At 36.7% G+C, this 16821-nt stretch overlaps 1 protein-coding gene and 1 long non-coding RNA gene across 2 annotated transcripts; both read right to left on the reverse strand.

The window, feature by feature from the left end:
* Positions 1–1125: 1125 nt before the first annotated feature.
* LOC107766168 (uncharacterized) lies at positions 1126–2831 on the reverse strand. Its single transcript, XR_001643606.2, has 3 exons — positions 2634–2831; positions 2247–2310; positions 1126–1465 (listed from the first exon to the last, which is right to left on the reverse strand). It is a non-coding gene; the product is annotated as an uncharacterized LOC107766168 (long non-coding RNA).
* A 9286-nt stretch (positions 2832–12117) lies between these two features.
* LOC107768683 (CASP-like protein 2B1) lies at positions 12118–15968 on the reverse strand. Its single transcript, XM_016587825.2, has 3 exons — positions 15589–15968; positions 14646–14778; positions 12118–12562 (listed from the first exon to the last, which is right to left on the reverse strand). The coding sequence occupies exons 1-3, from the start codon at positions 15810–15812 to the stop codon at positions 12314–12316; spliced, it is 606 nt and encodes a 201-aa protein (XP_016443311.1). The 5' UTR covers positions 15813–15968; the 3' UTR covers positions 12118–12313.
* Between the last annotated feature and the right edge of the window lie 853 nt (positions 15969–16821).

Consider the following 16821-nt stretch of genomic DNA (forward strand, 5'->3'; position numbering starts at 1 on the left):
AGGGACATAAAGTAAGTAGGTATGCTATCCAAAACACTGTTAATAAGGGTTATTCTGCCACCTAGGGAGAGATATTGTTGCTGTCATGAAGGCCTTCTGAGTGCAATAGGCATACTTCAATGACTTTGTTATTACAAACGAAAGAAAAGTAACTTTAAGATATAATTTGAGATAGTTGAGTGATCATTTGAGTAATTGACTCCCTACAATTCCTGACACGACTGTTGGCTAATAAATTTAGCAATAAAAATCTAATCATTACCACATTAAACTAGAGAACAATAAATGTACCTTTGGCTGGGATCTTCATCAGCTTGGAAATTTCCACGAGAACGACCCATTTTTAACTCTGTAAAAAGCCCTAAATAGGCCAATGTAGTTGGCTATTGGTAATAAAAATTCAAGACCCACAATTGATTTTTGATGAATTTTTTAGTTAATTTCCCAATTTGGGTATGTTCTTGATACACTTATTGGATGTTCACTGGAAAATTTAGGGTTTTGTTTGAGTTCATTGGCTGATTTTGTGGAATGTACAGTTCGTTAGATAATGAATTAGCTTTTCCCGATAAATAAGTTTTTTCAGATAAACGTTTGTATTTTATTTTTTTAACCCCGTTTCCTCTTAGTACCAATATTGCACGACCACATTACACATAATTTTGCCTGTAATACGGGGACAAGCTGACATCTTTTGAGTTTATTTTTTCTTAGAGAAACAATTTGTTTTTTTCCATGAATCAGATTAAAATATTATTTGAAAATCAGAAATAATCCAAAGAGAATTACACAAACCAAAAAAAAAAGAGGTAGTGACAGCAATATTCTGCAAATTGCAACGCGATCTAGATTGAACAAAAAAGACCGTTTCATGCTTGATATGATAGAGATTAATCTCTTCAACTAAAATAGACGAAATACTAAAAATAATTCAACTTCAATAAATGAAATTCTCCCTTGTGTGTGCACTACTGTAACTATCAAGGATGGAATCTGTCACGACCCAATTTAGGATTGTGACCGGCGCTTAGGAGAAGTGCTCCCAAGTAAGCCTCATCAGTAATTTTACAGAAAACCGGGTAGAGTTTCCCCTGTTTTTGGACCATCCCAAAAAAATTTCATGTCTCAAATCAACAACCAAACATCCTAATATCATACCAAACAATTGACAACTTGTCAATTAACCAATACATGTCTCCACCATAACTAAATCACCAACTAACCACTAGAAATACTAATTTATCTCCAACTTGATAAATGAGAACAATACTCAACATAAGACTATAATAACAAAAAAATACTCATGACACTAAAATACTGACTATGGAGCAACTCTAAGAGTTCAATGGAAAGACCATAACAATAAATAAAATCTCTGCCCACGCGAACAAGTGCGAGGCTCACCAAGAATTCTCAACCTGTGCGCTCTAATTAACGAGATCCTCGCCCGAGTCAGCTGTTGTCTCTGTAAAAAAAATTAGCGGGGAATGAGTCGCTAGCTCAGTGAGTAATAACACTTAACCATAATCGTTTTTATTTGGGAACAAGTCAGAAAATATGCTAGTATCTCAAATAGAAAATGACATAAAAATGCCCTTTCAGAAATAATAAATAATTTTCAGTCTCATCATACTTTTCTTGTAATATAATACAATTAACAGTTCAGTAATAAGCTCAGTAACCACTGCATAATATCAATATTCACATTTTTGGGAGGTTTCAATGAACGGATCATGTATTTGGTATAACTGTGGACTTCTTTGCAAGAAGTCATATATAACGGTAGTCCCTACTCGAGGGAAATCGGTAACGGTATGCTAGTTCTACCTTCCCATTAGCGAGGGCTATAACTGTACTCTGTAATCGGTAAATACAAGGTGCACCAGGTCTAACGAACCCGCCGTTAGCTACGGGATCCTTCAATGTCTACTCTCATTTATACTTGTCTCTGTAATCCGCATATACTCGTAGAAAATAATTTAAAACAATATAGGGCATTTAGGTATTTATCAAATTATGTAATTTTCTTTCGATAACAGTAAATTCAAGAAACGGTCAAACAGATCTAGTGACATAAAAATATTTAAAACCACGGTATTTATCTCAAATAACTATTTCGGTATCATATCGAGTAAAAGACTTGTCCCACATGCAACTCAAAATAATCGGTAACATATTCATATTAAAAATTATGTGTAAATCATGCAAGTTATGAAAACACAAATTGTGGTAAGATTACTACTCACAGTACTCGTGCCGAAATACCAAATGCTTCACCTCGAGCAATTCGTACAAATTCCTCCAATCAATCTATAATTACATAATATCAATCTCATGTTAATTTCCTTATTTAGGCTAATTCAAAGCTAATTTAGAATACCCAATCATCGGGGTTCATGTTTCGATCTTAATTTGTGGATTTATATTTACCCACATATGAGTAATTACTAATTTATCAACTCCAACCTATTCATATAATTTATTACTCCAAATTTCATAAAGTTCTATTGGTTCTTTAGGAAGAAAATTCTCAATTGTGTGAATGAACTAGTGTAATTTCTATTACTCTGTAGAATCTTCCAATCAAGAGAATCGAAATTAAAATCTACCAGAAGAAAAAGTTCAAGTAATACCCGTAAGAGACAATTTGTGCTTAAGATTCCTCAACAGTTATAACTATGGCTCCAATACACTGCACCCACTTCTTCCTCCTTCTTTTCTCTTTTCCTTCTTTCTTCCTCTGCTCTTTTTTCTTTTCGTTTTTTCGCTGTTTCAAAGCTTTCTGCTTCGTTTCGAAGTTAATAAAGCTTTCTGCTTTGTGTTGTTAACCCTTTTCAAAGCCTTTGTTGGCAGGTAAGGATAATGGGCCCTTTCGGCCTTTTTTTTTTTGCTTTTTTTTATATATATTTTTTACTATTAGTTCTTATTTTATTTTTAATAGATGGTTGATTATTATTATTATTATTATTATTATTATTATTATTATTATTATTATTATTATTATTATTATTATTATTGTTGTTGTTGTTGTTGTTGTTGTTGTTGTTGTTATACTAATGACCCCTCTTTCTTTTAATGAGTATTACATTCTCCCCACCTTATGAAATTCGGTCTCCGAATTTAGCTCAGGTACGTACCTGTAGACTGAAATAAATGAGGATACTTGACTCGCATAACATCTTCTATTTCCCATGTAGCTTCTTCAACAGTATGATTTCTCCATAAGACTTTAACGAGCACAATTTTTTTTGATCGTAGCTTTCTTACTTGCCTATCAACAATAGCCATCGGCTCCTCCTCGTAGGATAACTTCTCATCGAGCGGTGTAGTCGGTGCTTCAATCACCTGAGATTAGTTTGACATACATTTTCTTAGCATTGAGACATGAAACACTAGGTGAATAAAGGATAACTCAGTAGGAAGTGCCAAACGATAAGCCACCGCTTCCACTCGGTCTAGTATCTCATACGGTTCTATAAACCTGTGGCTCAACTTGCCTCTTTTCCCAAACCACATTACACCTTTCATAGGGGAGACTCGTAGGAACATTTTGTCTCCAATTGTGAACACTAAATCTCTTCTTCTCTTATCAGCATAAGACTTTTGTCTGCTTTGAGCTGCAAGCAATCTCTATCTGATCAACTAGACCTTGTCCATAGCTTCTCGTACAAGGTCGGGTCCCAATAAGTTAGTCTCACCAGCTTCAAACCATCCGATAGGAGAACGACATCTTCTACCATACAATGCTTCGTACGGTGCCATTTGAATATTGGACTGGAAGCTATTGTTGTAAGCAAATTAAGCTAATGGTAGATAAGTGTCCCAACTACCTCCAAACTCAAGAATACAAGCTCTCAACATATCCTCCAAGATCTGAATAGTACGTTCAGACTGCCCGTCTGTTTGTGGATGAAATGCAGTACTAAGATCTACTCATGTGCCCAATGCTTCTTGAAAAGATTTTCAAAAGCGTGAAGTGAACTGTGATCCTCTATCAGAGATGATGGATACTGGAACTCCATGAAGTCAGACAATTTCGTTCATAAATATCTGTGCATACCTGACTCCACCATATGTAGTCTTCACCGGCAAAAAGTGTGTTGATTTCGTCAGTCGATCTACAATCACCCATACCGTGTCATAACCTCTAAGGGTTTGTGGTAGCCCGGTGACAAAATCCATAGTAATTCTTTCCCATTTCTACTCTGGAATCTTAATTTGTTGTAGTAATCCTACGGGTCGCTGATGCTCAGCCTTGACCTGCTGACAAGTCAAACAACTAGAAACAAAGTTAGCAACATCTTTCTTCATACCTTCCCACCAATAAAATTGCTTCAGGTCATGGTACATTTTTGTGGATCCAGGATATATAGTGTATTTAGTGTTGTGAGCTTCTTTAAGAATAGCATGTCTCAACCCATCTACGTTTGCTACACATAGCCTCTCACCCATTCGAAGAACACCATCACTTTCAACAGTCATATCCTTACTTTTACCAGCTAAGACCTCATCTCTATATTTACATAATGGTTCATCCTCATATTGGGTGGCCTTAATGCGCTCAACTAATGAAGACTTAGCATGAGCACAAGCCAACAATGCCTCTGAATTTTCAACATTAAATCTGATACCTGTATCTTCTAGTCTCTGAATATCTTTGGCTAAAAGTCTCTTTGTAGGGGCTATATGTGTCAAACTCCCCATAGATTTTCTACTCAATACATCAGCCACCACATTGGCTTTTCCAGGATGATACAAAATAGAACAATCATAGTCTTTGAGTAGTTCCATCCAACGACGCTGTCGAAGATTTAGATCTCTCTGCTGAAAGATATATTTCAGACTTTTATGGTCAGTATAAATCTCACAAGTTTCGCCGTATAGATAATGTCTCCAAATTTTTAGAGCAAACACCACTGCAGCCATCTCCAAATCATGTGTAGGATAGTTTTTCTCGTGCTTTTTCAATTGTCTCGAAGTATAAGCTATAACACGACCATTTTTCATGAGAATACATCCTAATCCCACCCTCGAGGCGTCATAGAATACTGTAAATCCTCTAGAACTTGATGGTAAGGCTAATATTGGTGCAGTTGTCAGACACGTTTTGAGTTTCTGAAAGCTTTGCTCACATTCCTCTGTCAACTGAAACTTTGCATTTCTGTGTTAGCTTGGTTAGCGGCGATGATATTCTGGAGAAATCCTACACAAAACGCCTGTAATAGCCTGCTAAGCCTAAAAAGCTGCGAATCTCTGTAGGAGAAGTAGGTCTGGGCCATTTCTGCACAGCTTTGGTCTTCTTAGGATCTACCATAATTCCATCTTTAGATACAACATGTCCCAGAAATGATACCGAGTCTAGCCAGAACTCACACTTCGAGAACTTAGCATAAAGCCGATGTTCTCTCAATGTCTGCAACACAGTCTTGAGATGATTCTCGTGTTCTTCTTGGCTACGAGAATATATCAGGATATCATCAATAAATACTATTACAAAGCTATCCAAACACGGTTTGAACACTCTATTCATTAAATCCATGAATGCAGCTGGAGCATTTATCAGTCCGAAAGGCATCATAAGAAACTCATAGTGCTCGTATCGAGTTCTGAAAGCAGTCTTAGAAATATCTTCATCTTTGATTCTAAGTTGATGATAACCAGAACGGAGGTCAATCTTTGAAAAGTGGACAACTCCTTGTAACTGATCAAACATGTCATCTATACGAGGCAAAGGATATTTATTGCGTATTGTTATCTTGTTCAATTGCCTGTAGTCAATTTACATTCTCAGGGATCCGTCTTTCTTCTTTACGAATAGTACTGGTGCACCCCATGGTGATACACTAGGTCTAATAAAACCCTTATTTAACAAAATTTTATAACTGTTGCTTTAGCTCCCTCAACTCTACAGGTGCCATTCGATATGGGGGTATCGATATGGGTTGTGTGTCAGGTAGCAAATCAATACGAAAGTCTATTTCTCGTATTGGAGGCAATCCTGGTAAATCCTCAAGAAATACATCAGAAAATTCTCTCACTACGGGTACATTTTCTATACTAACTGTTTCCTTTCTTGTGTCATTTACAATAGCTAAGAGACCCAAGCAACCTTTCTTCAGAAGTCGTTGAGCCTTCATAAAAGATACAATTTTGCAAGTCTCTGAAACCTGACTCCCTCTTAGAATAAAACTGGGTTCATTTGGTATCTCAAACTTAACTATCTTTGCATGACAATCGACTATAGCATAGCAAGAAGATAACCAATCCATTCCCATCAGCATGTCAAAGTCAATCATATCAAGTACAATAAGGTCAGCTAGAGTATCTCTACCCTCAACCCGAATCTGACAACGTATTCAGCTAATAGAGACTCTCCAATAGGAGTAGCAACTAGAAAAGGATCATTCAATAGCTCGGGCTGTCTACTAAATCTCAAAGCAAAGTACGAGGACACATAGGAGTGGGTAGATCCCGGATCAATCAACGCAAGTGCATCAAATGAACAGACAGAAAGAATACATGTAACCACTGCATTCGAGGCCTGAGCATCCTGTCTAGTAAATGCAAAAACTCTAGCCTGACCTCTTCCAGCATTGCCTTGTCCTTGATTCACATTAGCACGGTCTCCAGCACCTCGACCTTTATTTCCCATACATATAGCACCTGAAGTATTACGAGTAGTCTGAGTCGGTGCAGCTGACTAAATAGAAGCTTGGTTGAAATTTCTTGGAGGCTGAGGGCAATCCCTCAAGTGATGTCCCAACTGGCCACACCGAAAGCACTCTCCAGTTAGAACACGGTATTGGCCCAAATGTGATCTACTACAAGTCTGGTAGACTGGAGTAGTGGCATATATCTGCCCAAATTTTCGATGTCCAGAAGATGATGGTCCCCAATTACCTTGTCTGTAATGTGGTTTGTATGTAGACTGTGAAGACATGTGTGCCCCTGTCTGAGAACCCTATTGTTGTTATTGTCCATGATTTCCTGCTCTTCTATTTTCACTAAAACCACCACTGAAAGCCCCTCCTGTCTTGGCCTTCTTACGTAAATCATTAGCTTCACATTCCTCACGTCCCTTATTTTCAATCTTTCTAGCAAGGTCGACTACATCAGAGTAGGATAAAGTCTTCATCTGTGGGGCTACTGCAGTGTATAGATGACCAACCAATCCATCAACAAACCTCTGAACTCGAGCTTCTTCGGTAGGCACTAAGTGAGGAGCATATATAGCCAGCTTACAGAACTTAGTATTATATGTTGACACATCCATATCAGGAGTCTGAACCAATCTCTCAAAGTCTCTAGCATATTGTTGCATCAGACTATCTGGAAGAAAATGATTCTTGAACAACTTAGTGAACTCGTCCCATGTCAGTGGTGGTGCTCCTGCTGGCCTTCCTAGCAATACCGTTTCATACCATGTGTTGGCCATATCCTCTAGTTTGTATGATGCGAGCTCCATGGCTCTCTCACTAGAACATCCAAGAGCACGTAATGCCTTGAGTGTCCCATCCAAGAAACTTTGAGGATCTGCTGAATTATCGGAACCTATGAATTTTGGTGATTTCAATTTCAGGAACTCGTGTAGGGACACTTCCTTATTGCCGAAAGGCTGCGTCTGTGTAGGTGCTTGTGTCTGTAAAGTAGCCTGAGGAGCTGAACTTATGCCCTGAGTAGGCACCAATGCCTCTAACACATTCAATAACCTTGCCATTGCATCTGCAGGTAAGGCAACAATAGGTACAACAGTTGGCACTGGTGGTGGAGCGTTCTGAACTCTCTGCCCTTGCACTTGATCTGGCATAACAGCTTGGGTTTGACCCATGTTCCCAATTTGGGGTTGAGGGGCAGTCTGTCTTCTAGTTTGATGAACCCCAACTTGACCGCCACCCCGGGTAGCACCATGTCCAGCACCACGTCCAGCAGATGAGGGTGTGCGTGTCCTAGCTATCTGCGAAAGAAATATTCCAAAGTCAATCTCAAGTTATATCAACGCACGATCAAAGAATGATAGAAGGGAAAAACATTCCTAAATGTTCAGTAGCCTCGAGATCATAAGTATGGGCGCCTACATACCCATGAACAAAACTCTACTAAACATTGCTCCATGACTCGGGACTTAAAGCCTAGGCTCTGATACCAACTTTGTCAGGATCTAATTTAGGATTGTGACCGGCGTTTAGGAGCAAGTGCTCCCAAGTAAGCCTCATCGGTAATTTTACAGAAAATCGGGCAGAATTTCCCCTGTTTTTGGACCATCCCAAAAAAATTTCCTGTCTCAAATCAACAACCAAACATCCTAATATCATACCAAACAATTGACAACTTGTCAATTAACCAATACATGTCTGCACCATAACTAAATCACCAACTAACCACTAGAAATACTAATTTATCTCCAACTTGATAAATGAGAACAATACTCAACATAAGACTATAATAACAAAAGAATACTCATGACACTAAAATACTGACTATGGAGCAACTCTAAGAATTAAATGGAAAGACCATAACAATAAATAAAATCTCTACTCACGCGAACAAGTGCGAGGCACACCAAGAATTCTCAACCTGTGCGCTCTAATTAACGAGATCCTCGCCTGCGTCAGCTGTTGTCTCTGTAAAAAAATTTAGCGGGGAATGAGTCGCTAGCTCAGTGAGTAATAACACTTAACCACAACCGTTTTTATTTGGGGACAAGTCAGAAAACATGCTAGTATCTCAAATAGAAAGTAACATAAAAATGCCCTTTCAAAAACAATAAATAATTTTTAGTCTCATCATACTTTTCTTGTAGTATAATACAATTAACAGTTCAGTAATAAGCTCGGTAACCACTGTATAATATCAATATTCACATTTTTTTGGGAGGTTTCAATGAACGGATCATGTATTCGGTATAACTGTGGACTTCTTTGCAAGAAGTCATATATAACGGTAGTCCCTACTCGAGGGAAATCGGTAACGGTATGCTAGTTCTACCTTCCCACTAGCGAGGGCTATAACTGTACTATGTAATCGGTAAATACAAGGTGCACCAGGTCTAACGAACCCGCCGTTAGCTTCGAGATCCTTCAATGTCTACTCCCATTTATACTTGTCTCTGTAATCCGCATATACTCGTAGAAAATAATTTAAAACAATACAGGGCATTTCGGTATTTATAAAATCATGTAATTTCCTTTCAACAATAGTAAATTCAAGAAACAGTCAAACAGATCTAGTGACACGAAAATATTTAAAAGCACGGTATTTATCTCAAATAACTATTTCGGTACCATATCGAGTAAAAGACTTGTCCCACATGCAACTCAAAATAATCGGTAACATATTCATATTAAAAATCATGTGTAAATCATGCAAGTTATGAAAACACAAATTGCGGTAAGATTACTACTCACAGTACTCGTGCCGAAATACCAAATGCTTCACCTCGAGCAATTCGTACAAATTCCTCCGATCAATCTATAATTACATAATATCAATCTCATGTTAATTTCCTTGTTTAGGCTAATTCATAGCTAATTTAGAATACCCAATCATCGGGGTTCATGTTTGGATCTTAATTTGTGGATTTATATTTACCCCCATATGAGTAATTACTAATTTATCAACTCCAACTTATCCATATAATTTATTACTCCAAATTTCATAAAGTTCTATTGGTTCTTTAGGAAGAAAATTCTCAATTGTGTGAATGAACTAGTGTAATTTCTATTACTCTGTAGAATCTTCCAATCAAGAGAATCGAAATTAAAATCTACCAGAAGAAAAAGTTCAAGTAATATCCGTAAGAGACAATTTGTGCTTAAGATTTCTCAACAGTTATAGCTATGGCTCCAATACACTGCACCCACTTCTTCCTCCTTGTTTTCTCTTTTCCTTCTTTCTTCCTATGCTCTTTTTTCTTTTCGTTTTTTTCGCTGTTTCAAAGCTTTCTGTTTCGTTTCGAAGTTAATAAAGCTTTCTGCTTCGTGTTGTTAACCCTTTTCAAAGCCTTTGTTGGCAGGTAAGGATAATGGGCCCTTTCGGCCTTTTTTTTTTTGCTTTTTTTTATATATATTTTTTACTATTAGTTCTTATTTTATTTTTAATAGATGGTTGCTTATTATTATTATTATTATTATTATTATTATTATTATTATTATTATTATTATTATTATTATTATTATTATACTAATGACCAATACACCCTTATTAAAAATATAGGGTATTACAGAATCCTTCTCATTTTTTCTCAAAGAAAAGATGGTAGGTGTTGCATCAAATGAGATAAACATTGACATAAATAACCAGAATAAGGATCGAGCTAGGCACTTAAGTAACCAGTCTTTAATTGGAACGACTTTATACACTACAAGAAATATGATTATTTGTGACGACTTTTTGCGGCGACACATAATAGCTGCCACAAAAAATAAGGTTTTTGTGGTGACTTCAAAATGTTGCCACAAAAGTGATATTTTTAGCGGCGACTCTTTTACAGTCGCTACAGAAAATAGCATATATAGTGGCGACTATGTGTACGTCGCTACAAAAATGTACTAGTTTTTTACAATAAAATATGGCTGGAAATGTATTGTGGCGACCTTAAAAAAGTCGCTGCTAAGACCTTGTTGTGGCGACGACATTGTCGCTGATAAAAGGGGTTTTAGTGGCAACTTTGCATGATTTAGTAGCGACTTTTGTCTCCACTAAAAGCCAGATTTCTTGTAGTGATAGTTCTAACAACAACAACAACATATCTGGTGTAATCGCACAAGTGGAATTTGAGAAAGGTAGAGTGTCCGCAACCCTTACCTATTTCTTTGTGTGAGATAGAGAGGTTGTTCCCGATAAACCCTCGGCTCAAGAGAAGTATTTTTTAAACGACTATATAATTCATAATGGAATATACAGTGAAGTAGAAATTTCCTATTGCTTGATGACAACTGCATGGCTTTCTGCCACCTGACCCAACACGTTTTATTTGAGTTCAGATGAATTTAACACAATCTTATCAGTAACGGGGGACAAAATAGCACGGTATAGCCAGTTTTCAGACTGATCATTCAAAAATAGCCAGGGTTTATGAAGTCAATGAAAAATAACCATTATTTTGCTGCAACAGAGACCGGTCCAGCATAATATACTGGAGTTCGGTGTGCCTGTGTATGAACTCCAGCATATTATGCTAGACCGGTATATTTTGCTGACTCCAGTATAATATACTGGAGACTGGAGCACCGGTGCTCCAAACTCCAGTATATTATACTGGACAAATACACTTGCTGGAACTCCAATATATTATGCTGGAGTTCTAGTGTACTTATGCTGGAACTCCATCATATTATGCTGGAGTTCCAGCATACTTATCCTGGAATTCCAGTATAATATGCTGGAGTTCAAGCATACTTATGCTGGAATTCCAGTATAATATACTGGCGTATTTTCCGGGTTTTGAACAGTGTTTTCGATCAGATTTATCTTTACATGAAAAGTGGCTAAATTTCAATTACTTTTGAAACTGGACTATTTTTGAATGACCAGTCGTAAATCAGGCTATTGTTTAATTTCTCCCGACAATGGGAGAGAAAGATCCATGGTGGTGTCTACTAGTTGGGAATAGGTTTTAAACTTGGCAGAGAACCTTCTCCACTATATGGGATTGTACTGGATATGTTGTTGTTATTATTATTATTATTACTACGTATTATTTATATATATGATTATCTTTTTTTAATTTCACTTTTACTTTATTTTGGTAATGATGATGATACGAGTTGAGCTTATAGAAAGAAATAGGATTCATATCTAGAGACGGAGCTAGCCTTTCAACTACGGGTTCGACCGAACCAAGTAGTTTTTGTATAAATCATGTATTTATTTTAAAAAATCTATTGAATATGTATAAATTATTAATTTAGAATCCAGTGACTTAAGAAGACTAAAATCCCGAACCCATAAACTTTAAATCATGGCTCCGCCTTGTTTATATAACTGACCTCAATTTGTTTAGGACTGATGTGTAGTGTAATTGTTATTATTGTTGTTTATCAGTAACAAAGGTATCATGTTTGCCTTACAAGAGCATCTCTGCAGTCAAACGAGTCCAAAAGAATGAAACACAGCTAATTAAATCTCACCAAATAAAGTAGGTAGGCATTCAACCAAGGAAAGACCAGTATCAGTTATTATACAACAAACAACCAGCTCAACAAAGACAGCAAAAAAGACCAAAATCTGCCAAGTTACATATATCTTTAAGGTCAAGAGTCACAGAAGAGCCAAGGTTGAGCTGCTACTACTACTACTACTCCTTCTCTACACATCATTTAGCATTACCCTTTCCTGCACTGTTTCCGTACAAGCGGAAAAGACTGAAGGCAGAAATACCAGAGAGGACGATCATGCTAAGGCTCGCTATTACAGAACTTGCAACGCCTTTTCCAGCTTGGTTACAATATTTGCCATACATATCGCAAAGTTTCATCCATTGTAACTCTGTTTGACCTAACTTGGAAAATACAGCCGACTGTGCTGCCGCTGCCACTGCTGCCAATGTCAAGTAGGCCATCAACTGCACGCAGCGGAAAAGGACATTAATTATTAATAGGATTTACCTATGTACATTGATAGCGTTATAAAATTTTTTTGCACCATCAGTGTATTTTAACTGATTATCGCATGTTCTATATTGGTTACCAAATTAGGATAACTATACACAGTTACCGGTTCTTATAGGTCATTTTAACCTGATGTCAAAAAACTTTACCCCGTCAGTACACAGAGTTTAGACTCTTGTAAATATGGTATTAGTGAGCAAAATAAAGTCCAAACCCTGAGATTTAGTAACAATAACCAAGACTCTTTTTTTAACTACAAACACCTCCACAAGGTTAAAAGGGTATAGTTTGATATTCTGTTGAAAAGAGAAAGTAAAAAAATAAAAAAGAAAGTTATATAAGAAAATGACGATATCAGATTGTATTAAATGAGAAGAAGACGTAACCGCACCCGGTGTTCCCACTAAACCAACAAATGTGCGCGACACGTATTTGCACATAAACTATTACCACTTAACCATAGTTAATTAGTATATATTCTCACCTCATTTCATCACTTAACCATGATAAGTAGATACCATTTGGTACAAACTATCATGACATTCTCTTTGTAAGTAGTGGCACACGAAGAGCAGCATATATTAGATAACAAAACATTGTCTGTTTCAAGGATAAGGAGAATAAGTACTAATTCCACACCATGTCTTGGGTTTAACATGGATTAGAAAACATCAAAAATACTTAAATGTTTGAGGGTTGGTCTGAAATTAGAAATAGTTCATTAAATATAACGCTGAACAGTTGTATTTCCTTTATTTTTACCGAAACTAAGTGATTTTGGTCCCAGTTGTACTTAAAACACACGGCATTAGTTATATATGACGAAATTGACTTATGAAAAGCACGTGGGGTGTTAAAACTAAAGAAACAACCGGGACAGACCTCTCCCAATTCATTACCCTCGATTTGTATCCTAAGAAAAAACAAGACCAGCAGCAGATTTTGTGATACATAACTATTGTCCTGTGTTTTAAACATAAAGAGACAAAGCAGATAATTTGGAGGAAATGAATCAAGAGAAGTTCATCTCCATGTTTTTTTTTTTTCCAGTTTAAACGACTCACGTGCTTCTTACGAGCCAAATTTGTGATAAATAACTATTGTCGTGTGTTTCAAACATAAAGAGACAAAAAGTGCTCGAATTTGATTAACATAAAGAACTAGAACTACTCAAGTGTATATTTTTGAAGGACTACTTTCGACTAACCTCCAAACTACTTTTTGGCATTCTCTCCAGTTTGGACTGGACTACCATCGAATTTACCCATTTGAGTCTTATTTGACCCAAAGATAATTCTATTCTAGTTCAAGCAATGTACCAACACCATGTTTAAGAGGCAAATATTACCCAAAATTCCCTCAACAAGCAACCCCATCACACTAACCGGTGCACGAAGCATCCCGCGTTCATACAAGGTTCGGAGAAGGGCCGCACCTCATGAGGTGTGATGTAGGCAGCCTACCCTGATGCTTGACTGATTCTCGAACCCCATCACACTAGTAATGGAGTAAAATAAGGTCCATCTAAGATAAGTCCAAGAGGATATGCCTAACTTGAATCAGCTCAGTTTCTCAAGTATAATGCAAAGGTTAAACTTTTACAAGGTTCAATTTCCATTACCACCTATTAAGTTTTTACAGCAGTCACTAATTATGGAGCTTTGAAAGATCCTCTCTTGTTCTAAACTCTAAGTTAACCGTTGGAATATCAAAAAAATTTATTAGTAAAAAAATGACGCAGAATTAAAATGAACCTTTTTTATGAATCACTAACAAAACCTTAAGAGGAGAAGCTAAGCAGGAATATCTTGTACCTACAACAACAACAACAACAACAACAACAACCCAGTATAATCCCACAAGTGGGGTCTGGGGAGGGTAATATGTACGCAGACCTTACCCCTACCCCGAAGGGTAGAGATGTTGTTTCCAGGAGACCCTCGGCTCAAAAAGCAATAGGAGATGATATATTAGTACCATAAAAATGCGTATTAAAAATAACAACAATATATAAGAGATATTAGGAATATCTTGTACCTGATCACCAGAAAAGATAGCCCAAGCCAAGGGCTTGTTGAAAAGAACACTTCCTCTAATCATACTCAAAATGCACCTTATAACTTGAACCAGTGAGTAAGCAGCAGCTAATCCATTAGCTATCACTAAAAATCTGCAAAAGAAAAGAACAAAAGTTCAAACCTTTAACAAAGTTCAAGTCTTTAACATTTAATCTTTGAAGGGAGAAGGGTCAGATATACTAATCTACTATACAAAAGATCTTAATTTTACCATCCATTACACTTTGGGACCATTCATACCCTTATCGTTGGCACGAAAAAGTATAACGGAGGATAATTTTAAACCATAATCAAAAGTATGAGTAAATTTGAACCCTTTTCCCAAAGTATTTAGCGCGTAAAATCCACCCAATACACACTAGACTCTTGTTAAAGTCAAAAACAAATTCGAGACAATTTGCTAAAGAACAAAAGTATGAACGGCTCTGCCTGTGCACAAAGCATCTTGTACTCACGAAGGGTCCGGGAAAAGGCCAGACCCCAAGGGGTGGGGTGGGATGTAGACAGTCTACCATAATGCAAGCATTAATCGTTGCTTCCACGGCCCGAACCCGTGACGTATAGGTATACGGAGACAATTTTACTGTTGCTCCAAGTGCACAAAGCTCCCGCTATGCGCGGGTTCGGGAAAGGGCCGGACCACAAGGGTCTATTGTACGCAGCCTTACCTGCATTTTCTGCAAGAGGCTATTTCCACAGCTCGAACCCGACCTCCTAGTCACACGGACGCAACTTTACTAGTTACGCCCAGGCTCCCGTTCACTCCTTTTCATAAACAGATGGTAAAATTAAGATATTTCATACAGTACAAGAGTAAATTTGGACATTTTCCTATCTTTGAATTACAAGCTAAACAACCACACACACAAAACAAACAGAAAAAGAGAGCAAAAACCACTTACACAAGAGATTTCATGTCAGTGAACTTAGCCTTTTTCTGAATTGAGAATATAACTCTAACTTGACTATCAGTACCTATAAGAACAGCAGCAAGAACTGCTAAACCACAAATTAAACACCTTAAAATCAGCTCAGCTAATCTCACTCTCTTATCAATTACCTTCAAATTACTCCTATGATGAATTGGAACATTCCCTGGACTTACTCCAATACCCAAATAACTCATGATTTTTACACTAAGCCAATTGCCCACAAAACTCAAAAGCTTAGAAATTCAATTCAGTTCACAGGAAAGTTTACACAACAGTACAAAAATATCATTGCCCGTGCCACTTATATATAGGGGAGAACCCCACTAAGCTTTAATGTTTTAAATATTTTATTAGTACATATTTGTGGAGGTAGATTTTATTTTAACTTTTTTGGGCACTAATATAATATTGCTAGATTTGTAGTGATTGAGCTTAAATGTAGCTCTGCTGCACTGTGCCAAGTGCCAGGTGTTCCTAGTGAGTGGCTTTAGCTTCACACAACCAATAAATGGAAAAGAAATTAAGGTATCGTTTGGTACTATAGGCACCCCGTTGCACTAAGCTCCGATTATGTACGGAATTCGGGGAAGGCCGTATGATGGATAAGCGAAAATAATTCGGGATAAAAATTTAGTATTGTTTTATCCCTTATTTAGTTATTAATCATAGATAAGTTATCCTAGGATTAAAAATAATATCAGAACAACTATTACCTGTCAGAGGGTGGAATAGTAATCACAGGCTAAGTTATCCCGAGATAAAACAGTAAAATTGACAATTCTTGAATTAATACAATATACCAAACAATTAATAAGAAATAATATTAGGATAACTAATCCCAGCAATAACTAATACCACAATTATTCTCTTTGTTTTAATTTATATGACACATTCTGCTAATCAATAATCAATTTGACTCATCTTTGAAGCTAAATTAAATTAGTTTAACTCCGTATTTTTAAATTAAAATTTAAATATTCAAAAACCATATGAAAAATATTAAAAGCTATAATTTTTCTTATGTTAATTTGATTAAAAAAATACATTTTAAAATATTGGTCAAACTTCAGGTAATTTAAATTTTGAACGTATTATATAAATTGAAACGGATGAAATAATAAATATTAAATTGAATGAGAGCAATCAGACATGTGGGGTTGAGCAATTAAGGACTAGGTTGGGAAAGAAAAACTTGAAATTTAG

Source organism: Nicotiana tabacum, chromosome 11 (genome assembly GCF_000715075.1).
Source record: "Nicotiana tabacum cultivar K326 chromosome 11, ASM71507v2, whole genome shotgun sequence".
Lineage (NCBI taxonomy): Eukaryota > Viridiplantae > Streptophyta > Magnoliopsida > Solanales > Solanaceae > Nicotiana > Nicotiana tabacum.

What these genes read in the sequence shown, in the direction of transcription:
- LOC107768683 (XM_016587825.2), bottom strand. Translation starts at nt 15,812, where the DNA reads ATGAGTTATTTGGGTATTGGAGTAAGTCCAGGGAATGTTCCAATTCAT. An exon ending in ACTGACATGAAATCTCTTGT is followed by an intron (nt 14,779 to 15,588) that starts GTAAGTGGTTTT and finishes TTTCTTTTGCAG; the next exon opens with ATTTTTAGTGATAGCTAATG. An exon ending in CTATCTTTTCTGGTGATCAG is followed by an intron (nt 12,563 to 14,645) that starts GTACAAGATATT and finishes CGCTGCGTGCAG; the next exon opens with TTGATGGCCTACTTGACATT.